Source organism: Colletotrichum karsti (genome assembly GCF_011947395.1).
Source record: "Colletotrichum karsti strain CkLH20 chromosome Unknown Scaffold21, whole genome shotgun sequence".
In the NCBI taxonomy this organism is placed as follows: domain Eukaryota; kingdom Fungi; phylum Ascomycota; class Sordariomycetes; order Glomerellales; family Glomerellaceae; genus Colletotrichum; species Colletotrichum karsti.
This window is the reverse complement of record NW_024065921.1, coordinates 305,474-328,827: the sequence shown is the minus strand read 5'-3', so window position 1 is coordinate 328,827 and position 23,354 is coordinate 305,474. Positions and strand designations below refer to the sequence as shown.

General features: G+C 55.0%; 8 protein-coding genes across 8 annotated transcripts; 3 read left to right on the top strand and 5 right to left on the bottom strand.

Moving 5' to 3' along the window:
• Window positions 1–543: 543 nt before the first annotated feature.
• Window positions 544–3,126, bottom strand: CkaCkLH20_06934 (sodium/hydrogen exchanger 3; the record flags this gene model as incomplete). The annotated part of the gene is made up of 6 exons (XM_038889651.1): window positions 544–1,661; window positions 1,710–2,369; window positions 2,425–2,571; window positions 2,636–2,665; window positions 2,729–2,798; window positions 2,863–3,126. The coding sequence occupies 6 exons, from the start codon at window positions 3,124–3,126 to the stop codon at window positions 544–546; spliced, it is 2,289 nt and encodes a 762-aa protein (XP_038745014.1).
• A 1,956-nt stretch (window positions 3,127–5,082) lies between these two features.
• Window positions 5,083–7,098, top strand: CkaCkLH20_06933 (general alpha-glucoside permease; the record flags this gene model as incomplete). The annotated part of the gene is made up of 1 exon (XM_038889650.1): window positions 5,083–7,098. The coding sequence occupies one exon, from the start codon at window positions 5,083–5,085 to the stop codon at window positions 7,096–7,098; it is 2,016 nt and encodes a 671-aa protein (XP_038745013.1).
• A 747-nt stretch (window positions 7,099–7,845) lies between these two features.
• Window positions 7,846–10,462, bottom strand: CkaCkLH20_06932 (uncharacterized protein; the record flags this gene model as incomplete). The annotated part of the gene is made up of 2 exons (XM_038889649.1): window positions 7,846–10,253; window positions 10,312–10,462. The coding sequence occupies 2 exons, from the start codon at window positions 10,460–10,462 to the stop codon at window positions 7,846–7,848; spliced, it is 2,559 nt and encodes an 852-aa protein (XP_038745012.1).
• A 1,662-nt stretch (window positions 10,463–12,124) lies between these two features.
• On the top strand, window positions 12,125–14,043 carry CkaCkLH20_06931 (uncharacterized protein; the record flags this gene model as incomplete). Its single annotated transcript, XM_038889648.1, has 5 exons — window positions 12,125–12,299; window positions 12,357–12,538; window positions 12,616–12,949; window positions 13,009–13,145; window positions 13,810–14,043. The coding sequence occupies 5 exons, from the start codon at window positions 12,125–12,127 to the stop codon at window positions 14,041–14,043; spliced, it is 1,062 nt and encodes a 353-aa protein (XP_038745011.1).
• A 2,172-nt stretch (window positions 14,044–16,215) lies between these two features.
• CkaCkLH20_06930 (uncharacterized protein) lies at window positions 16,216–16,635 on the bottom strand (the record flags this gene model as incomplete). Its single annotated transcript, XM_038889647.1, has 1 exon — window positions 16,216–16,635. The coding sequence occupies one exon, from the start codon at window positions 16,633–16,635 to the stop codon at window positions 16,216–16,218; it is 420 nt and encodes a 139-aa protein (XP_038745010.1).
• Window positions 16,636–17,373: 738 nt separating this feature from the next.
• Window positions 17,374–18,392, bottom strand: CkaCkLH20_06929 (uncharacterized protein; the record flags this gene model as incomplete). The annotated part of the gene is made up of 2 exons (XM_038889646.1): window positions 17,374–18,158; window positions 18,212–18,392. The coding sequence occupies 2 exons, from the start codon at window positions 18,390–18,392 to the stop codon at window positions 17,374–17,376; spliced, it is 966 nt and encodes a 321-aa protein (XP_038745009.1).
• Window positions 18,393–19,606: 1,214 nt separating this feature from the next.
• Window positions 19,607–21,171, top strand: CkaCkLH20_06928 (cytochrome P450; the record flags this gene model as incomplete). The annotated part of the gene is made up of 2 exons (XM_038889645.1): window positions 19,607–20,534; window positions 20,582–21,171. The coding sequence occupies 2 exons, from the start codon at window positions 19,607–19,609 to the stop codon at window positions 21,169–21,171; spliced, it is 1,518 nt and encodes a 505-aa protein (XP_038745008.1).
• Window positions 21,172–21,413: 242 nt separating this feature from the next.
• On the bottom strand, window positions 21,414–22,975 carry CkaCkLH20_06927 (C6 zinc finger protein; the record flags this gene model as incomplete). The annotated part of the gene is made up of 3 exons (XM_038889644.1): window positions 21,414–22,003; window positions 22,077–22,593; window positions 22,754–22,975. The coding sequence occupies 3 exons, from the start codon at window positions 22,973–22,975 to the stop codon at window positions 21,414–21,416; spliced, it is 1,329 nt and encodes a 442-aa protein (XP_038745007.1).
• Between the last annotated feature and the right edge of the window lie 379 nt (window positions 22,976–23,354).

Here is a 23,354-nt window from a genome sequence, read left to right as displayed (position 1 = left end):
GCCAGCAGCGGAGGCCAAAAGCAGCACCCCACTGAAAGGTTGTATATATAGCCTTTATTTAATGCGAAGACGAGATGACGGGAGGGCAGACGAGCTACTTAGATGAGGGGGGGGGCTGCTTGACGAGGAAAGACGAAATGAAGAAAAGAAAGCCACCCCACAACCCGGTCCATGCTATTTGTGAAATGCTTCGATGTGATTCATAGCTGTCATTTGTGGTACACCGAACACAACTTCTTAGAATCGGGATCAATAGTGATTTGTCACTGCGGCGAAACATCACGTACGAAGCACGAGGAAACGAGATTTCTTCATGGAAACTACGCCGGAAAACCCGGGTTTCTCACTAAGTAGGTAAGGTAGACAGTCAGACCTTGCTCTATAACTACGCCTTGAACGCCGATTGATGCCCAACATCCCGGTACCGCTAGGGATGCGCACACAGAACCGGTCTCCTGAAGAGGGAGACGACACAAATACAACACCCCCGTGACATTTGTAAACATGAATACGAGACCGCTACACATGCGGAGCTGCAAGCCCTTAGGCAGGGCCTGAACCGTTCCCACGGTGGTTGTTGTTGTTGCTGTGACCGCCGTCGAGGAGTAATGTCGGCTTGATGAAGTCTTCGTCCAATTGCCTGAACAGACCCGCCGGGTCCTCTGCGCTGAACAGTTGTCTGATGGCAGACGTCGCGGAGACGTGCGGTGCCACGGCCGCTGGCGATGGTTCGGCTTGGAGGATCGCGGGCGTGGTCGAAGAGTTCGACGCGCCGGGCGTGAGCAAGGGGCTTGTCCGCCGCGGGTCCCGGCGGGCGGGGGGCGGGAGGTCTGACGTGTCGATGTCGCTGCCCAGATCCGAGTCCGTCGTGTTGCCGCTGCGGCCCAGCAGGTCGCCCCTCTCGGCCTCGGAGTTCTTACGGCTGAGGCTCGTACCCCGCAGGATCGGATTCGGCGAGCGGTGGCCGGAGACGTAGCTACCGCGCTCCGATCCCACCGGCGGACGGGCTCCGTTGCGCGAGGCGATGTTGTCCAGAGACATGTTGCCGTTTCGCCGTCCGGGGATGAAGCCGATGCCGCTTCCGGAGCGCTTGTAGTAGTTACCTCCAAACGACTCAATGTCAAACTCGTCATCGCTGTCAATTTCGTCGACCACGCCAGTGCGAATTCCTAGGATCTCCAGCATGCGCGCAGTCGTGCCGCCGAAGATGATGACAGTGAGCACTACGACGACTAAAACGGTGGCCTTGAGAGCGTAGGAGTTCTCGCCGGTGAGCAGAGCTGCAAGGGCCACGCCGACAGCTCCACGCAGACCAGCCCAGAAAAGCATGGCCTGGTAATTGTACGGGAGCTCGTCGCTGACATCTCCGCCTCTCCGTTGCGCCCTGTAACGAATGACCCAGTTGATGGCGCGAGAAAGAGGGAACACCGCCACCCAGCGGGCGGCGCAGACTGCTGCAACGGTAATAATGATGAGCAGGGGACGGAACTGCAGAGCGTTATCCGTGAAGAGGGCGAGACCGAGGTAGATGAAGATGAAATTCTCTGACAGCTGGGCGAGGATTTGGAAGATGAACTTCGTCGTGAGCTGAGTTCGCCTTGACATGTTGAAGTAGGCATAGTGCTTCAGTGTGATGCCGCAGAATAGCAAAGACACAATACCTGAGATACATTAGCTCATGAAATCTTCTGTCAGACGGGTGTTCTTACCTGACATGTGTATGCCGTGCGAAAAGAAGTACGTCGCATATGCAATCAAAACCACCAAGCAACTCTCCGTCTTTGGGTATCGGCGGATATAAGTGAGCTTCAGAAGCAGTGCGGTCAGAACACCAACGAGTACGCCAATCAGCAAGCTGCCGAAGAAGACGATCAAGAAAATGCCGATACCCTCGAAGAAGCTCAGGACACCCAACTTAGAAGCATCGCCTTTCTTGTACTTCTGCGCTGTTTCGAAGATAACAATGGCAATGGCGTCGTTCAGAATCGACTCGCCAAAGATGATGGTGTAGAGCTTCGGGTCGACCTTGTATGAGTTGAAGATGGCCAAGATGGTGACGGGATCGGTAGCGGACAGAGTTGCTCCCACAGAGATGGCATCGACGAAGGACATGCTTATGGACTCGACGCCGGTCAAGGCGTAGAGCCATAGGATCAGGCCAATAACGACGGCTGACAGAAAAGTTCCGGCGAAAGCGAAGGTCAGAATCGTGCCCATGTTCCGAAAGAAGTTGGCTTGATGTAGTTCGTATCCTGACGCGAGGATAATCGGTGGTAGTAGCAGGTTGAAAAAGATTTGGTAATCGAAGCTGATGAGGTTTCGGATCGAGTCGCCGGAGGTCACGAGAAGGAGAAGACCAACAGTCATTCCTAATTACCGGTGTCAGATATTACGATTTCGAACCACAGAGTGAAAGCGACGTACCCGCAAAGATGGAAATGACAGTCTCGTGGACAGCTTCAATCTTCCGTTCTTGGAGGAAGTAGCTCGTCAGGAAAGCAATGATGAGCAACATGATGGAAATGAACAGCGCCCATGCGGCGAAAATTTCCTTCTGCGAGCCATCTGAACCTGGGTTATACGGTCAGTCGCAGTCGGCGAGAGCGCGGGGGAAGAAATGGTATGGGCAGCGTACTTTCGGGATCGCCTTCTTCGGTGGCACGTCCTAGCACAGATTTGTTAGCTTTCGCATTCTATTCAATCCTATTGAGGGATTGAAATCGCATACGAACTAGATGCAGGGCCGCGCCCGCGACATCTGATGCTGAAAACATGATAGAGGAGCGCAGTTTCTGCGGCTTTTGCGACGTTCAAGGGTTGGTAACAGAGTAAGATCCTGAATCGAGTGGAAAGCAGGCAGACCGGCGGCTCGCACGTGAGCTCCGAGGGGCGCGGATGACGATCATGAACAGGCCAGCTCGTCGGGCGCCGCAAGGTCTCCTGGAGAGTCGATCGCTGGTGTTTCGTGAACTGGCGACGGGAGGGAAGGGAGCTGTCGATGTCGCCAGTTTTCAAATTCGAGATAGCATTCGCAGAGGTGTCCACAGGACCATGCAGGTGCAGCAGGACGGGAGCCAGCCACTTCTCGTAGGCTGCGACAATGCACTGCGGTGGCTCTGACACCATCCGGTGATTGGCTGACGGACGTTTAACTGGTGGTTTTGCTTGCGAAGCCTCGGCGGGGTGGTAGAGTTACAATCGGGGACGGGCAACTGTCAGTGCCTGTTGGGGGAAAGTCGACCGCCAAGCGCAGATCTCGAAGTACCCGGTACTGTGAACCCAGCACTTGAAGCTCCCAAATATGGTTAGACGGGATGTGGGACACTGATGCAACGACGGGGGTCGTTCTCCCGTTCGTCTGGACGATAAGGCATCGGATTCAGAGGTAAAGTTGGATTAGACATTATCGGGTATTCTCATTTATGTATTATTACATACCACGAACCGAGTCTAGCCGAGTGGAAGCATGACTTCATCCTGACATGGCACGTGCCTTCCCCATGCCCCATCTGGTCTAGACTGCGGGCAACTCTGGGCCCGGTGCAGCTGAAGTCGTCCCCAGTTTTTCCCCGGCGGAAGCAGAGAGAAGAGGTGAAGGACACCGCCGTTTGAGGGTGTCGAGGATGGCGCACTGCCGGCAAGATCTGACACTCACGGCTCGGTTGGGTGTACTGTTGGGCAGCTGGGGTAACACTTGACCAGATGCTCGTGAGGATCAGTAGCCGGGTGGATGGCACCGTCAGCCGGGGGCGCTCCTGTTCTCCCACACAAAGCGACTCTGACTGATGATAAACGTGAGATTGTGTCCTACCGTACCTGCTTGAAGATTTCCTGATGCAGCGCACACGAGGCTTACGTGGGTATGAGATGATAAAAGTACGTAAATATGGAACCAGGGAACGCTTCTGTTATTCAACTCTTTTCCAAGACGGCGCACATTGTGTTGTTCAGATGCTGTAATACCATGTGCCATATTAGCTGTGGAAAATAGAAGCAGCTAATGGGGCGGCAGAAGGAGCTACGGCCATGACGTACCTTATTGCGGGGGTACCCTGGAGACGGGAGTTCGCAAACAGGGTGCTCTTCACTGGCTGAGTCGCTGTGCGATGCCATCGTGACCAGCTTTTTGTTCCCCTAACAAGCCACTCCTGGAACTCCCGCGTTCTCGGCCGTGGAAGCTTCCATCATTTCCACCACTCAATCACCCAGCAAATAAATACCAACGTTTTCCCCCTCCTCTTCTCCCCAAACTCAGGGTCTCGTGTCTCGTCGTAATCAACCGACACTCGCACCGTCCACACGTGTATATCCGACCGACCTAACCTGCTCTAGGGTCGCGCGCCTGCCACGCTCTCGGCGGATCACACACCCTTCAGACCGTCCCAACAGCTGCATCACGGAACTCCCTCGGCTTCGCACCATTCAGCTGCACTCCGCCCTCCCACCCCTTACTACGTACATCGGATTCCGCCAGTGCCAGACGAACCCGACGACGGTTCTGGCTGCCGCTCTCCCGTCATCCGCTGCTGTCAAGTCTCCAGCTTTACCCATCCGGTTCCCCCTGTGGCATACATTCTGGCGCAACCCTAACACACCATCTCGATCTGCGGTACCGCCTTTCATTCGTCCTCGACCGGCTCAACTGCATTACCCGGGCTCGAATCAGGAACCGACCTGCATTTTTTAGTTGGTCATTCAGCCAGGGCGCAGTTTGCATCCAGCGAATGACGCAAAGTCTTGCTGCGCGAACTGTCATCGTCAGAAATCGAATCACTCCGTACCAGCCAGCCCGCGCTCGGGGTCTCGTGGCATCCTCCTACTTGACCGCGTGACAGCACCGCGTCTTTCTGCCTGACTTGGCCACCTCCGCCCGTTTTTGCATTGCTGCGAGTCATCGTAGCCTCTGTTTAAATACTCTTTCGTCGCTTCTTCGCTGACTAGGGCTGTCAACAAACCCACCGACCTGTGCCCTGAACTCGAGACGAGCATCCGACTTGAAACGACATTTCCTCACCGCCCGCTAGTGGGCTTAATCCGACATCGCCAACCTGGATCGATTCAACTGCTTGGCCTCATTCCAATATGACTTCGAAAGCTCAATCCCCAAGGCGGGGCCGACCTTTGCCCAACATCGACCAGAGCAATTCGCCGTCCAAGACAAACGGCGCCCAGAATCGAACTCTCTCTGGTAGCACTGATCGAAACGCCTCCCGGGACAACCGAATCGCCACCGAACGCTCACCGCTCTTGTCCCCAACAAGCGAAGACGATGGCTCCAACGGTGGTAACACGGTCATGGAGGAGCAGGATGACTTACAACAGACCAAGAGCGTCTGGTATTTGATCCTGCTGACGATCAGCATCGGCGGTTTGCAAATCGCCTGGTCCGTCGAACTGTCCAATGGATCGCCATACTTGCTCTCACTGGGACTCAGCAAGTCGCTGATGGCCTTGGTGTGGATCGCAGGTCCGCTTACCGGGACTCTGGTCCAGCCCTACGTCGGCATGCTTAGCGACAACTGCCGGCTCCCGTGGGGCAAGCGGAAACCGTTCATGCTCGGCGGAGCCATCGCGACCATCATATCCTTGATGTTCTTGGCCTGGACGAGGGAAATTGTGGGCGGCTTTTTGGGCCTCTTCGGCGCTGACCCAGAGTCTCAAGGAGTCAAGAACTCAATTATCGTAGTGGCTGTGGTCGGGATCTACGTGCTCGATTTCGCCATCAACACCGTCCAGGCCGCCATTCGAGCCTTCATCGTCGATTGCGCCCCAGCGCACCAACAGGAGGCTGCCAATGCCATGGCAAGTCGCATCACCGGTTTTGGCAACATTGTAGGATACATCGCCGGCTACGTTGATTTGCCCAAATACGTCTGGTTTCTGGGCGACACCCAATTCAAGGTCTTGTGCGCCATAGCCAGCATCGCTTTGAGCACGACCATCGTCGTCAGCACGACATTGATTCGCGAGCGAGACCCTCGTCTTGAAGGCCCGCCATCGCAGAGCAAGGCCGGTGTCATGTCGTTCTTCGGCAAGATCTTCACTTCCATCAAGCGTCTGCCGCCTCAGATCAAGAGAGTCTGTCAGGTACAATTTTGCGCGTGGATCGGCTTCTTCCCCCTCCTTTTCTACACCTCTTCTTACATTGGTGAGATTTACGTCGAGCCCTACTTGGAGCAAAATCCTCACATGAGCCCCGAGGAGCTTGACAGACTCTACGAGCGAGCGACCAGAGTCGGAACTTTTGCTCTGCTCATCAACTCGATCGTCAGTTTGGCTACCAATGTTTTTCTCCCATTCTTTATTGCCCCTACCTATGATAGTCACCCCGTCGTATTCGACGAGTCAGATGCCTCCTCAAGCGAATTCGACGACTTGAAGCCCTCTTTCTTGGATAAGCTTCAAATTCCAGGCTTCACGCTTAAGCGAGCCTGGTTTGCCTCGCTGTGGCTCTTCGCGGGAGCGATGTTCTGCACCGTCGTTGTTCGAACTGTCGAGGCAGCCACCGCGCTGATCGGATTGGTTGGCATTACTTGGGCCATGACCCTTTGGGCTCCGTGGGCCATCATCAGCGCCGAGATCAGTCGTCGAGACGCAACGATTCGCGCTGCCAGGCAGCGACACGCAAGCCCTAACAGGGGCGCCGATGGACCGGCTTCGCCCTCTCTCAACTCGATCGCCGACTCCAACAAATCCGACCTCGGCGACGGCGAGGAGACAGACCAAGCCGGAGTCATTCTCGGCATTCACAACATGGCCATCGCCGCGCCTCAGATCATCGCGACCGTTGGCTCGAGTATCATCTTCCGCATCTGGCAAAAGCCCCGCGGCACGCCAGGGGACCACTCGATGGCCATCGTCCTGGCCCTCGGTGGAATCGCCGTGCTAGTATCGTCATTCTTTGTGGCCGCCATCAAGGAGAGCTCCACGATGCCAGCGGACGCCATGATCTCGGCAGAAGAGGGTGACAACACCGGCGCGGGCAGCCGCCCGGGAACTTCATACTCGCGTACCAAGAGCTACGAGCAGCTCCCACGCGTGAGCATCAAGCGGGCCACCCTCACGAGAAATAAGAGTTTTGGAGGTGCCGAGTACTAGCTACCGTGCTCATTTCACTCATTTGGCGTTGGGAAGCAAGGGGACAAAAGGGATACCCCTGAAATTGGATCGGGTCAACTGGAAACATGCAAGGAGTTTATGGGCCGGACGGGACACATGGGCAATATGGATGGCGGAAGGGCTCTGCCACTTTTTTTCTTTGGGTTTGATTTTTATGACGAAGGTTCAAGTATGACCAAGCCGGGCCCTCCAACGATACTTAGAATGTGACATGTAGACCATTATACCGAGAAAAAGCAGGACTGCCTGCTTAGAATGACCAGGCGCGCAGCCAATACGACATAGCATCACGAATTCAAAGTCATCAATCACATTGTTTTTCTTCGGGACATAACTCGTCGGAGCTTTTCCAATTCAAATCAATTACCCATAGCATAACTTGTGCCTTCATTTCGTACAATTCATCAGTCCTTAGTAGAAGAGATGTCTCGTGTCATTTCTACATACACACAAAATCAACACATACAGGCTTGCTTTCGTTCCATGAAAACTCGTGAGAGCGTGTGGGAATCGTTGCGACATGCTACAACTCTCATCAAGAAAATAAAGTGAAGGCAAAAACAGAAATCCCACCGTTAACTCCTTTCGGGTCCTATTTGGGCCGACCCAATGCAATCTCTTCTTTATGTTTCTTGTCGTCTGGTTCCAGAAACACAATTTCATGACCCAGGAAGAGGAGGAGACGTAGCAGTCGAGGCGTCTATTGCGTCCCGGTCATAAGGCGCTCTAGTCGTACATGTCTATGCCCGTCGGGCGCTGGCTCGCGCTGCTCCGTCTGCGCTCCTGCCTCCTCCTGCGCCGGTTGTCCGCGGCCGCCGATCCCGTGGGGTTCGGTCCGGCGGGGGCCGCGGGGGACGGGCTCAGCTGGGACCAGGTGCCGTGGGTGTGCTCGCTGCCGATGCTAGAGACGGTGGCGCTCGCGGCCGGCTGGTTTCCGGCGGGGCCCGAGTAGTACGCCGAGTCCTTGGGTTTGCGGCCGGCGGCGAAGGCCGGGTTCGGCGGCGAGAGGGTGTCGCCCGCCTCGGCCATGCGCTCGGCTGCCGCTTCCGCCCGTCTCTGGCTCGAGTCGCGGCGGTATCGGCGTCCGCTGCCGCCCGCGTCCGTCCCGGATAGACTGCTCATCGACCCGCGTCTTCTCCTGTGGTCGCGCCTCGAGGCGGCGGCTTCCTCCTCGGTTAGTCTCCGCAGGGTGACGTTCCTGTCCTTATCGTCGTGGACTCTGACTTTGACGCTCACGGGGGCCGAGGGGGAGGCGCCCATGCGCTCTGATTCCGTGCGGCGACGGGACTCTTCCTTGGCCGCGAGGACGCTGGCTGATGCGACGGCTGCGGCTGCGGCTTCTTCGCCGGCCCTCCTGCGGCTGGAAGAGTCGCGGCGGCGGGGACGGCTGCTGGGTGAGCCGTACACGTCTGACTCGGAACCGCGGTTGAGGATGCCGTGCGGGTCTGGGGGCATCGATGGCATGCTGACGGAGTCGGGGTAGCCGGCTCCCGGGGGTGTTCTCGGAGGTGGGCCGGCGGAGAAGGGCGGCATGGGTGGTCCTCTTCCGTAGCCTGTTCCGGGAGGTCGCGACTCGAGTTCGGAGGACTCGGTCAGCTCGGTAATCTCTGTGCTCAGGGCGGACATGGGAGGTCTAGGCGGGCGGCCGCTGGCGCGGCGAGAGCGTCTGTCGCGAGACGGGGATGAGAAGCCGTCGCCTGTGTATCTGGAATCCGTGACGCCCGATCTCATGTCTTCTTCCTCCCTGATCCTCTGCTCCTCAGCGCGTTTGTTCTTGCGGTCGGCCAGCTTTTTCGCGAACCATCCCAGGCCCAGTCCGGCGAGAATACCCTTCCCGGCCCCACCTGCGGGGCCGGCGGGTGCGGCTTCCGGTCGTCTGGAGGGGCTGACGTAGGACGAGTACTCGGAGTCTTCGAAACTGTACTGGGATCGAGTTCTGGCGTTTTGAGGTCGGTTGGTGCGTGATTCGGCGGCGCTCAGAGCCTGGGCGGCCATTACCGGGTTTCCGGGTGGAGGGAGGATGGACCCATCGCGGGGCCCGCGCCGGGGCGGAGGGGTATCTTCGGTCCAGTCGGTGTAGTCGGTGAACTCGCTCGCGGCCGGGTAGTTTCTGCTGGGGCGACGTCTTGGGGTTTCGGTCGAGACAGCGGAGTATTCCTCGTCGTGGGGTCGATTCTTCTCCTTCTTCTTCATCATGTTGGATAGCAACTTACCAGCGCCGAGGCCAGCACCAACACCAAAGAGGGACTGCATGAAGCCGCCCCCTTTCTTCTTATCATCGCGGCGTGAATCAACTTCGGTGTACTTCTCGTCCTCAAAGTAGCTAGCGGAACCTCTGCGCGAAGGAAGATAGCTCACTGATTCCCGTCTGGAGCCGATGACCTCTGGTCCGCGGCTGCGGCTCCTTGATCGTGATCTATCCCGGCTGAGTTCCTTCTCCCTCTCCTTGTTCTTCTTGCGACTGAACAACGCGGCAATGGTGGCGCCGGCTGCCAGAGGCGCCACCCACTTGTGACCCTTGGACTTCTCCGTGCGGACATCGCTGTAGTACTCGGAGTCGTATGAGACGCCGCTCGGTCCTTCAGAGCGACCTCCACTGATGTAAGTCTCCCGGCCACGGTCATCGCCCTCAGCTCGGTAACTGAGGATGAAGTAGAGCAAGAGCAAAAAGGTCATCCAGAGAGAGTAGAGGATAAAGGTGTACTTGGGCGAGCCGTAGAGTGTCAATCCGAGAGGAACCTGGATGATACCGAGAAGAGCGATGAGCCGTCCGCTCCATCGATGAAACATCTTCCTGAGCGAGCGTCCCTTGATGTTCCTAACAAGCCGGCCGCCGATGATCTGGAGGAGGAACATGATGAAGATAGCCAAGCCGATCGCGTGATGTGGGTTGGTCCAACTTCGTTCAGGGCCGACGGCGAACCAGCCCAGGGTAAAGACGGCGACGAGCATCAGCGCTCCGAGGATCTGTAGTTGCGCATGATAGGGTATGGCGTAGCCGGGTTTCGCGGTATAGAATCGAGCCATCAGGATGGATATCGGAACGATGAAAAGGAAGACTATGGCGCCCATGACGCCATGAGCGAGAATGAGAGTGTGGTATTGAGCGACCGTCGAGAAGCGATTCCCCATGCCTGAGAAAGTCAGTGTTAGTCGAATTATTCGACGAGGTCGCCACTCATGAATACTCACCATTGTATTGCATCGTCTCAAAATTGAGACCTTGAAGGTTGGGCAACAGAAAAGTGTTCTTCTCGAAATCCCAGGTTCCGTCGCCGACCGTCATGGTGTTGGAGTCGTAGGTAGCGACGCCCGGCGCCGAGAACCCTTCTGCCGGCGCCATGATGGCGACGACGGGTGAAGGAGTCCTTCAGTCGGTTGCGGTGGTTGGTGAGGAATGCGGAAGTTGGTTTTCGATGTCTCGATGGTGGCCGACTCAACTTTCAAAAGAAAACCCCCCGAGGAATGCGTTTGTCTTGGGGAGGGTTTCCCGAAAGTCGGTCAGTGAGCCGGCCGGACTGTAAGTGGGGGAAATTCGGTGTGTTGATGTGTGTCACGAAGTAGAGGAACTTGCGCCCTGCTTGTTCTCTCTCTCTCTCTCTCAAAATCGAGAGGTTTGGGACAAAGAAAATCTTCAGGATGAACCCGAAGACCTGTCACTAAGGTAGTAACGAGAGACTAGATTTCTCCAAGAAACGAGAGTGGGTTTGCCCTGTCTGTGAGCTCATCAGCTTGTTCGCTGACCAGACCGGACCTGCAGCGTGGTTGCGCGGGGTAACCGGGTCGCCCTTGGCGCCGTCGTGCTGGACCCACAGCGGGCAGTTGTGGAGTTTATCGATAGGACGGAGCTTCTTATCCGCACGTGACCGCCCGAACTGATCGCCCGAACTTGAACTTGATTTCGATTATTATCCGCAGGACGTCAGCAACATTGTCCTGGGCAACCATGCTTCCAGGATCTGGCTCCTTTTTAAAGTGCATCGATTTTCGACAATTCCTTCCACGGAGTGGAGGGGCGGCCGCAGCTTCTCGAAGGATGCGGCTCGGCTGAGGGAAATCTTGTTGGCAGTGCCATTGCCTTTTTTTGGTAGGGGCGGTGTGCCACGTGTTCGCGGTGAGCTGGCAAATCCATTTGTCCCTCTGCACCTTCATACGAAGCAGTGGAAAAAATTAAAGCGGACTCGGCGTGAGAGGGGAATGAGATGACAATAAGGCCTGCTTACATTCGAGGTTTGAAACAGGCGGTGGGAGAACACCCCTGCTCAGGCACAAACATCTGCACTCCGTCGTACCCGAACTCTCGAAGATCGCGGCTCCCCGCAGTGACATTTCTTCTTTCCGATGGGATGAACGCCCCGCCGTCGAGTTGAGTCACGGTCACGTTTGCCGCATCTAGATGTGACACACATTTGTGTCTGCACACAATCTCTACTCATGCTGCGGAAGCGGATGGGTGAAAGTGGATCTGCGATGAATTGACTTCGGCCAGCAAGGAGACGGGAGAAACGTGCCAAATTCTCCGAGAAAGAGTCCCGAGAAGCCGCTGTACGATAACGAGCCTTCTTGTGAGGTATCGAGACTGCGAAGAGCCAATAGCGGCTGCTCCTTTACGAATGCATTGATCAGCGGGTTCTTGATGATGTCGATATAAGGGTGGTTATCGCTGTCGTTGAGCCTCGTTCTCGTTTTCGCAGTCGCACGGATCAGTGGCTTATGATGGCTTCATCCACAAAACCACATACTGGAATTAAGCCAAGAGGGCAATTCCAACATGCGCAGCCTTAAACCATTCTTCAGCGACATTTGCCTGGATGATAGAGGTCATGGACGACACGGTGGTGGATAAGGAGGCAGTTCCTCGATGCTATAAAAGAGACGTTTCTGTTCCACAAGGTTGCCAGATGCTGTGTAAATCCATCTCAACAAGTCGCTTCATCTACTACGCCCTTTGAAAGACTCTCTTTGGTATCCGCTCTTTTGGAATTTCACACAACTCAACTTCAGAATGCAAATCTCTTCGCTCCTCGTCATGGGATTAGCCCCCATTGCCTATGGCTTCCCTCACTTCGCGAACACCGGTGTTGGACATTCATTCCGACCACCTACATCAAAGGCAGGAAATGATACCAACCGGCTCAAGCCGCAGCACTTCATGTGGAAGCCTCCCGGTCCGAATGATCGTATGTCTCCTCGTTGACATTGTAGACCGTGGACCTACTGACATTGTCCCAACAAAGTGCGCTCTCCCTGCCCGGTGATGAACACCATGGCGAACCACGGCTTCGTTCCCCGCGACGGCCGAAACATGACGCGCGAGATTCTCATCAAGGGCCTCGGAGATGGACTGAATATTGCCGAGGTACGAGCTATCAACATCTTCGAAAACGCTCTCCAGGTCAACCCCATCCCGAACGCCACGGTGAGTCGCCCGTCCCCCTGATACCAAAGAATCGTCTTTGCTCTTTCATTCGGGTACTAATGTTGTTTCAATAATAGTTCTTCGACTTCCAAATGATGCATACACACAACATCATCGAGCACGACGGCAGCCTCTCTCGCCGCGACGCCGTCTTCGACCCTACGAACTCATTTGACAAGGGGACATTCGACAACTTCGTCAGCTACTTTGGAGACGAACAAGCCATCAATATCTCTATGATAGCAAATGCTCGAGCCCGTCACGCCCTTGACATGAGTCGAATCAACCCGACTTTCAACATCACCCAGGCTCAGATCCCAGTCATTGTGGGCGAGAACGCCATGTTGCTGGTCATCTTCGGCCGCCCTGACAACCCGATCGCGAACAGGTCGTTCCTGGAATACTTCTTCAGTGAGTCCTTGAAACACGAATGCTCCTTGCGATGACCTTGGCTCACATTTGGCTTGCAGGAAACGAGCGGCTCCCTGTTGAGCTCGGTTGGGTACCTCCCGATGTTGCCATCGACGCCACTGTGGGACCGATTGTACAGGACATCATTGCTCAGAGCCCTCCCGATGTACCCTTGACGTTCACTCCGCAAACCTCGGTATGAGTTGAATGATTTCTTTTGTTATTCAACTCCGGAAAGAAGGTTCATGTGTTTGAACGTCATCAAGGCTGGTGGGAGTGGTCGATCCACAGTCTGTTACCCAGATGTAGGGTAGTGCTTCGTGCCTCATGACAACAACAAAATACAATTATTTTACGAGCTTAGCTTCCAGCATTTCCGAACCGGACGTCTTCCCAGACTACATGATCAGTCCTAGCTTCCGAAGCCGTTGCAATATATGTCCTTCTCCTTTAATAGCTTCCTTCGAGCATGACTCGTAAAGAGAAATCGCTTCAGGCCCTTCAATATCGCGATGACCGACCAATAACTCGCCGATGAGACGCTTCGGGGACTCATGCGCTGGGAATTCAAAATATTCTCCGCTCCACGCCTGGAAATTAGACGGTTTCCTCTGATAATTGAACGCGAAAGGCGGCTTGCAGAGGAGGATACTGTGGGCGTCTTCATCCTCGTCGTGGATACCAACTTCGTCTTCAAATTGGCGCAGCAGATTGGATAATTGATCTTCATCGTCGACATCCATTCGGCGTACTCTGTCGCGGCTCGTCTGTTTTATAATTTCGAGAGCAGTGTACGCAGGTAACACCGCAACACCGAAACAGCGGGAGTAACCCTCAGGTCGCCGCCATTTTTGAAAAAGGCCTGGATCGAGACACGACAATGGCGACAATCTGAGCCATGGCATATGGCCATCCTCGACGTCCTCGACATTCTCGACATCCTCGACATCCTCGAGATCGAAGACTATCCCGAGGCGTTCCCCAAGATTGGCTCCATGGGAGATGAGCTCCAGCGTGGCCTTCAACCTCGTGATCATGGTCCAACCCCATTCTTTAGCGACTACCATTCTCTGCAGACAGGCTGTAAAAGGTGACTCCAACGACATGACAAACCCAGGAATAAAAGGCGACAGAACCTTGCAGTTGGGGTCAGCACCTTGCCTCAGGAGAGTTTGCACAAACTCTTCATTGTCGTCCCACCCGCAGGCTTTTGAAAGAAATTTAGAAGCTGAGACCCGATCTATTGGATAATGCTTGTCTGCATCCCAGCTGCGTGCAAGAATTCTGTAGAAACGCCCGTCATCACAGATACTCTTGTTGAAAGAATCCAATCGCAATACTCCTGCATCACAAAGTCGCTCGCAGGAGAAGAGTAGCTGATCAAATTCTTCTTGGATCCACTCGTCAGACTCTTTCATGCTTTCTTGCAAATTCCACAGAAGTTCTTCAACATCCTTGACGTCCGTTGGTGACTTGAGATGGCCCAGTAGACCATAGGAGGTGTCGCGAACCATCACAAACAGTCGGCACTTGGCCAGTCTCGACTTGATGATTTGAATAGAGATAGAGAATGTAGATGTAGACTCATACCCTAAGATTCTTTGTCCCTCTGCTGTATCAAGAAGGAAGTCATACGCCGTTCGATGAATAAAATTCCAAGACTTAAGCTGTGAAACGTGTTCCAACAGCTGCGAATATTCTTGACCATGCCGACATCTTATGGACCAACTGGGACCAGAGGTAGCCATAGATTGACTCCCACCCAACTCAAGAAGACCAGCACAATAGACTGCTATTTTTCTCTCAGTCTCTTGATACTGTTGGAGTAAGGAATCGACAGGGACGGAGGCGAGCATTTGGTCATTCACGCCCACTTGCAAAATCTGGTCTGCAAACAATGTTGAAGCGAGCATAATGTCGAATGTGTCCGGGTTTCCATCGCGAATCCAAGGTACTTCACTTTCGCGGCCAAGTACAAGCTTGAAATACAGTGCAGCAATCTGGCGATATTCCTGTGGGTTCTCGTCGGTTGCTCTCTTCCACATGTCTTGGTACAAGGTGCTAAGACTCTCGGATAGGCTGTCAATTCGGCTCTGGATAAGCTTGGGGTCTCTGTCGCCAAGCATATAGCCTTTATTGATGTTTTTGATGGCTAGACAGAGCCACAAAAACACGCCTCCTGCCTTCTCCACCAGTGAGTTAACCAGCGAAGGTGAAGGTGAGAACTTGACATGGGATTCGGCATAGGAATGCAAATCCTTCCAAGTCAGGTCTTGTAGCCGGAGTTGGGGATATATCTCCAGTCGATTTTTCAGAAGAGGTTCCGGTCGACTTGAAATGCAGATTTTCATGTCGCCCGCCCCGAGATTTTTTAGGCGGTCGAGAAGGTCGAAAATCCCGTCAATGTCATTCTCGGAGTCTACGTATTCGTCAAGACCATCGAGAAGCAGGCATATAGGTTGTCCAAAGGCGTTCACGAACTCAGAGCAGACCACCTCCAGCTCTTCAATTGACCAGTCCGAGTTCGTGTCTTTGAGACGAGTCCCTGGCAGGGACAAGAGAATATTATCCATCAAGCCTGGTTTAGGATGTTCAGATAGTAGTTGAAACATTAGCGAGCAAAGAAAGCCTTTGAGGTTCCTCTGCGCAGGAGACCCAGGTTTCCAAAAGAAGTGCGAGATCAGCACCGAATTAGGCCTCCACGTCTTAAGTTGCTTCATCGTTTGCGGTTCAGTTAGAATGTACTTGATCAGTGTTGACTTTCCCGATCCAGGCTTGCCAGAGATCCAGTACATGCTGTCCGTCGACTGGAGCCAGTTGCCAAAGCTATGCCACTCAGACTTCTGGGGTTCACTGTACCGACGACTATGATAACTTGGAGGAAGTTCTTCAGAGAAAATCCACTGGAACGTCTCGCCAAAAGCCGTTTTTACAGCATTTCGCCGTTCATTGACCTCCTTGTATTTGAAGCTGCGCAGCAGACGTTCATGCTCAGCTTCACTTGCTTGGATGCCGGTATGGAATTGCATCCGGCTTTGGATCACGGTGGAGGCAGCTAAAATGTGTTCTCTTGTGCTCTGGCCCTCTTCACGTATCGCGTTTTCTGTGGACTCGAGGTTTTTGCGGTACTTGTCCACAAAACGCCTCACATCGTTGTTGAGTGTGTTGAGATCTAGCTGGGATGCGTTGACATGCTGCCTGATGCGCACGATTTGTCAGAATTTTTCTCTCCTGGGAAGAATAGATATTCAAGCATGAATCCGAACTTACCAGAGGCTGGCTAGCAGGCCAGTCTGCATCGTCTTCTCAGCGTCATCGAGCTTCTTTCGTAGACTGTCCAATCGGCCTTTGTGCCTATTGGCCTTGGCCGCAATCTTCATTGCTGAAAGCCGACTCCCTGGCTTCGCGTTGCGAAGCAGGAAGTCGACCTTCTCTTGTAGTTCTCTCGCAGCAGCAAAGCACACGTCCACCACTCTCTGCAGTTCTGGCCATCTTTGCGGTACGTTGACATTCTTGATATCAGTCGAAATCTTCTGTAAGGAAGACGTACGGTCCTCGAGGGTCGGGTCAAGCGAGCGATTGTCGTAGACGACTTTGGCGAGTTGAATGGTCTGCCGACCGACCTCCACGATCTGCAGGATGTTGCATGCCAGACCCAGAGCTGCCAAGGGTTCTAAGCCGGACATTTTTCCTGCTTAATCGAATGTTGCGAGATCAGTTTTCAATCTCTGGAGGTTTGGCCCTTCACACGAGGGAATCAAGCTCGATTCTTGGATGTTGAGAAAGCTGCTCCGTATGGCGTGTGCTTCGGTGCGGGGACTGGAGATGAGGAGGAGAAGGCTGGCGGAAAGAAGATGGCAGATCCAGGCAGAATCGAATTCTTCCATTTGAGAGAAGGCAACCCACAGGCTTCGTGGGTAGCGCAGCTGCCAGCCTGCTTCTTCCTGCATCTGGAGGGTCAGCGTGTCGTACTTTCATTTGCTGTGGAGATGTTGGAGGTGCGGTAAGCGCCATCTTGGATTAAGTCAACATTGGATGGCAGTGCATCTTACAGGGTGCGGGTCGTAGGGTCCTCTGCAGTGACACCAATCGGAAGTGCAGAGGCGCCAATTCTGCGAGCTACGAATGAGCCCGATATCATTGCCGACCTTCCGCGAATGGTTGACTGTCGTTGGTGTTCGTTCACCATAAAGGAACATAGTAGATCCATTTGAAGTCTTATGAGAAATGCTAATACCGCTGTTGATGTCGTTTCTATCTCTCTCATTGGAAGTGGTATCTTTAAAGTGAAAAAGTAAATTGAAATGAGGCGGACATTAGAGTTGACATCCCGCTGTTTGCTTATGAGTTTGAATAGAAAAGCTTCAGTCTCGCAGCGCAGTTTCAAGTCACAAGCAAGCATAGAATGCTGTCCTCATGAGGAATCAACCCGTCGTAGCGTCTTCCAGACCCCAAAACCTCCGTAAGCCAGGGCTGACCTTGAGACACGGCCATCCAACATGCCTCTCAGCCTCCAACAGGATCTCCAACAACCGCGAAGTCTCATTAACCTCAGTGAACAGCTCCCCAGTCATACCAATCGCGAGTCCCGCCAGAACTCGGGCTGGAACGTACTCCTGGTTGGACAACCAAATACCGCAGATAGTACGAACCGCGTTCCGAATCTTCTCTTCCTGGGCCCTCAGATAGCTCAACCTCCCCAAGCCTAGGCTGGGCGTCCGCGGATCATGAGCCAGGAGAATGATCTTGCAGATCTCCAAGTACTGTCGACCGCTGACTGCGCAGTCTGACAAGTAATAGAGAGCCGGAAAAGATCCTACGTGACTTTCCGTGCTGGTTTCGTTCAGCGGCTCGAAAGCAATTGGCTTTGCGCTGTCCCAATCCTCTAGATACCGCCAGAGGAGATCCCACGCATCCAGGGTTCGAGGCTCGCTGCCGTATGCGTAGTTGGTGACTCGAGCTGCGTGCGCCGTCATCCTATGCGCCCACATGACATCGGTTGCAGAACCCAGTCCGTCATCTATATCACAGTCACGACCCAGAAGCTCAACGGGTCTTTTGACCATATTGGCAACGAGGATCTCCTGTCTGAGGACTATCGTCATTGCTGCGTTGCTGAGCTCGGTATGTCTTGTGCTACGTTGCCTCATTCGCAATAGGAGCGGCGCTGACACAGTGTGCCTGATTATCAGGTGGCTTTCTGCAGGGTCTATAGTTGAAAGTCAGAAGATCGTTTCCAGTGGGTTGTGAGATCAGACTCACCGGTCATCTCGTCGAGGAGTCTCAGTAGCAACGCCGACACAAGGAGACCATCATCGTGTGGTTCCGTCGTGTTCTTATCATTCAGCATGGGAATCAGAATACCGAGACATCTTCGCTCGTACTCGTTCGAGTCAAAGTCGTCGGAGCCGACGGCTTCTAGGTATCTGGCTGAAACCGCCATAACTGCATACAAAATCCCTTGATCTCGGCGCAGTGCATCTTTGATGTAGGATTTAAAAGGCGCAGACGCCCAGCAATAGTCAAACTATGAGCCTGTCAGGCATCATCATTCTTCCACATTATGGAACGTGGTAGACCTACCCAAGGAATCAGGACGGTGAAAAAGTGCTTCACAAGCTTGGCCTCGTTGTGAGGCAGTGGGGATGAGCTCGGTTCTATCCCCTGTTCGGATGATCCAGCGACATGAAGTGGCTGGTGGGCAAGCAACGATGGCTCTGAAGGTATGTCGAGTTGGTGAGCTTTGTTTGGTATTGCAGATGGAGTTACCCCATCTGGCTCCTTCCGGGATTTGGAAGAGCTTATACTCGATACACTCGAATCTGCAGCTTCGGCTGGAGAGTGGCTCAGTTCGCTGAATCGGATCTGAAGCTCACTGCTACCCCCGCCTCGACACTGTGCACCACCTGCTTTGCAATTCGAACAGGTCTGGTTTCTTTTACGAAAGTCGCCTGGGAGTAGTCAGTCGCCGATGCTTGAGAGAAGTACTCGGCGGTGATTAGACATGACATCATGAATCACGAGCTGGTCGCGAGGGTTGAACTACATTTCTTATGAAGTGAACGACATCTATGGCTGCAGCATACGTCAGAAGATGAACTTATACGCTTTTAGACCAACGTACCAAGCTCGAGGGAACATCCACAACCTCGAGGCCGGAGGTCGTGCGTTTCCGACCGGGGTGTATTGTTTGAAGACTACCATCTCTGGTCTGGACGGGGTGAGACACAGATGGACGTGGGAATGACGAGGAAAGGCAGAGGAGTTGTGGGATATGTCGGGGTCTATTACTTTTGTGGGTAGCGGGAAGAGTTGCCGTTTGGGGTAGGCGGACTGATTTTCCAATCGGGGCGGGATGCATGACGGCGCCACGCCATCAGCGGATTTCCTAATCCAGAACATCTGTCCGATCCGACTTACACGGGGTGCGATCGTGGTTGAAGCCACCACCAAATGTTACAAATCTCTGTCATGACGGGCCTACCTTCTACTTGAAGTATTAAAAGTAATGCCTATCATCATGAGACCAGTGAAGATGAACCGAGAAGCAAGCACTTCAAATATGTACGCTCAAACAAGTATAAAAACAATTAAACAAATTGCCTGCCCTTGATCCAGGTCAAGAACCATTAGTCTTCACTCTAGACAGTATTCATCATGATGATCAACGTTATCATCTCAGCTCTCCTGCTGGTTCTCCTTGAACCCCTCCTTACATACCTCCTCGACACCAAAAACCTCCGCCGCTTCCCACCCCTCTCCCCCCTCTCCGGCCTCACAAACATCCCCCTAATCCTCCTCCGCTACGCCGGCTTCCGCTCTAAAGCAATCCACGCCTCCCACACCCACTCCCCCGTCCTCCGCCTCGGCCCGAACACGCTCTCCTTCTCCTCCCCCGCCGCCATCCGCGCCATCTACGGCCACTCGACCCCGTGCACCAAGGGCGGCTCCTACGACAACATCCAGACCCCGCACCCGGGCCTCATCGAGGTCATCGACAAACCGACCCACGCCGCCAAGCGCCGGATCCTCTCGCACGCCTTCGCGACGCGGAACCTCGAGGACTGGGAGGACAAGGTCGCGGATAAGGTCCGGAGGCTGCTGGGCCGGTTCGACGGGGTCTGTGAAGATGGTGACGGCGGTGGCGGCGGTGTTGTGGATTTTCGGAGGTGGGCGAATTTGTTCACGGTCGAGGCTATCGTCGATATCGCCTTGAGCCAGAGGTTGGGATGTCTCGAGAGGGGTGATGATCTTGTTGGAGTCCCGATGCCTGACGGCGGGGAGAAGAGGGTGCCTTTCGTCGAGGGTCTTCACGCGCCGAGGAGAGCTACGTCGATGATTGTGTGGTCGTCTTGGTTCGGCGTGTTGAAGCTCGTCTTGCAGAGCGTACCGGGATTCTTCCGTTCAGGGTGGAAAGTCGGAGAGGACTTCAATGACTTGCTCTCGCACCTCGTTCGACAGCGCGTCCACATGTATGATCGAGGAGACGAGGTGGACGATCTAGCTACGTGCCTCCTCCAGGACAAATCAGGCCGAGCACGAAACCTAGACACCGCCGAGATCGAAGGCGACATGGCAACGCTGCGTAAGCCCCCTCTTCAACTCACTACGTACATAAACTGACCCCCTCAGTGGACGCCGGATCAGACACCACGGCCATCGCACTAACCCACGTCATGTACTTCCTCCTCAAGAACCCAACCACCCTGTCCAAACTCAGGCACGAGATAGACGCCAACGCAGCCCTCCAAGACGACCTCGTCGCCACGCACGCCAGCGTCAAGAACCTCCCCTACCTCCGCGCCTGCCTCGACGAGTCCCTCCGCCTCCTGCCCCCCGTCTGCGCCGGCCTCCACCGCGTGACGCCCCCCGAGGGCCTCACCATCGACGGCCACCGGATCGAGGGCGGCACCGTCGTCGCCGTGCCCATCTACACGGCCCACAGGAACCCGGAGCTCTTCCCGGATCCGGAGACGTACCGGCCCGAGAGGTGGCTGGCGGAGGGCGGCAAGGACGCGCAGGCGTCCTTTATGCCCTTCAGCGCCGGGGCGCGCGGGTGTATCGGGAGGAACATCACGTACATCGAGCAGACGATGCTTCTCGCGAGCCTGGTGCGGAGGTACGAGTTCAGTTTCGTGGATGAGGGGTTTGAGATGACGCACGAGGAGGCTTTTAATCTTTGGCCTGGTCCGCTGCCGTTAAGAATGCGGCGGAGGATGTAATGAAGTTGATGTCCCGATGACGAAGGACTGCAGATGAATATGTGAAATCGAAGTCTGATATCCTTGAGAATGACCCCCGACATTAAATACGCAACTTCTCAAACAGCTCAGAATAGCCTACTGTTGAACAATGCCTTGGTGCCGTGAAACCAGTATGCACAATCCCATCATTCCTCCCCTTACACGCACATATCATACACGTACGCCCGTTTCCCTTCCATTATCGTACAACCCGCTCCAAATTACGGCGGCACCCACCCAAGCTCCTCGATAGGCCACTGGATCCACAACCGATGATCCTGATCCAGCAGCGCCCACGCCCTCGAGATGAGATGCGTGGCCCACCCTTGCAGCCACCACTCATTCTCCAGTCTCTTGAGCAGGATACAAAAGTGCGAGAATATGGCCACCGCCTCCTGCGTGGCCCCGGGGCTCTTGAGGAGCGGAAGAAATTCCTCCGCCATGAGGTACTTCCAGACAAACGCGTCCGTGATGTCCATGCCGCGCCCGCCGTCCCAGAGGAAGATGCTCAGCGTGCGCCGTAGCTCGTCGATGGCGCGGTTGTACGTCGGCAGCAGCTCCGGGTCCGCACAGGTCTTGTTGACGAGGCGCTGGAGGTCGGCGAGGAGGTCCGATTGGACCTTGGAGTCGTCGCGCGTGTGCATGTAGCGCTCGCGGCCGTGGGTGAACATGGGCAGTAAGGGACCCGTGTAGGAGCGCGGGTCGAGGATCTTGAGGAGACCGCGCGTGCCGCGGAGGAGGAACATCCAGTCCGGGAAGGAGGACTCGCCCATGATTAGGGAGTCTGAGGATTTGCGAGGGCACGCGAGTGCTTATGTTTGTGTTAGTTTACGGTTATTGCGAGGATGAAGAATTAGGGGGGTCTAAGGGGAAACGGGGCGTACCAAAGAAGATTGTAAGGACGGAAAAGAGGTAAAGCTTCTCGCAATTTTCGCCATCCAGAGCACCCATCAGGCCCATGGCCGTTCGGCTAGCCATCTGGTGATACGTCAGGGCCCTACTGATGAAGAAGTCCCTGCGCTCCGGCCTGTGGTGCGCGAGGTGCAGCGCCGAGACGGAGAGCAGGGCACGCATGACGTAGTCGCACTCCAGCGCGAGGCGGACAACGGGCACCTTCCACATCTGCCTCACGACGGCGTCCGTCGACAATGTCGTGTACGCGAAGGTCGTGAAGTTGTGCATGAGCTCCAGGTCCACCAGGTTCAGCGAGAGGTCGTCCAGGCCGCCGCCCCCGCCGAAGCTCGGGATGCCTCCGTGCGTGCCGTTGCTCGGGCCCGGCGTCTGCGTGCCACCCGGTGACCTGGGGACTGACGAGGACGAGCCGTGGCGTTGAGATTGCAGAAAGTCGCACGGGACGGCGTGCTTGATGCAGTTCCGGCATGAGGGTTTGTGTTCGTCGCACTAAGGGGGTACGTGTTAGTCCGAGTTTGTGCGACGGTTCATAAGAGAGAGACAACGTGTAGACGTGTGGGTGAGCGCCCTCATGAGATGTCATAAGTTGAATGAGATGAGTGTCTCATCCGCCCGATCTCACCCAGCACACCCGATACTCGAAACTCACCTTGATTTTTCGATTTTTACACGTCCTGCACCCCGTCCTGGACTTGGGATGCGACCGCCTGGAAACCACAGTCGTCGAAGCATTAACGCTGCCGCCACCCGTACTCGCAGTTGATGCGCCGCCGCCCACCACCGTCGTCGAGGCGGAGGCAGCCCCGGGTGTCGTCGCGGTGGCCGTCGGCGTCGACTCCGGCGCCGACGACGATCCTCCGGACCCATCCATCGGGCTGTCCATTTCGGGGACCCTTCCCTAAAAAAAGAAAGGCAGGTTTTAAAACCTCTAGCCCGAAGGCCCTGTCAAAGAAGACCCCTTCCCACGGGATTAGCGGATCGGACCTGCAGTAGTATCAATCGGACCTGGGCGACCGGGCGGTTGGTAAGAATCAGTCGGCGCGACAGGCGCGCGGGGAGTGGTCCGTTGAGTTGGCAGAGGAGGAAACGGTTCGTGGGACGTGGTTGGGCGGATGGCTCGTTTTTCTCGGATGTCACCTGCGAAGGAATCCGAATACGACAAGGTAGCTGGCGGGGTTTCATGGGAGGGGAAGACAGGGGCCGAGCGGGCCGAGTTCCTACCGCGGCGGCGGTTCTTCACCTAATGTTGA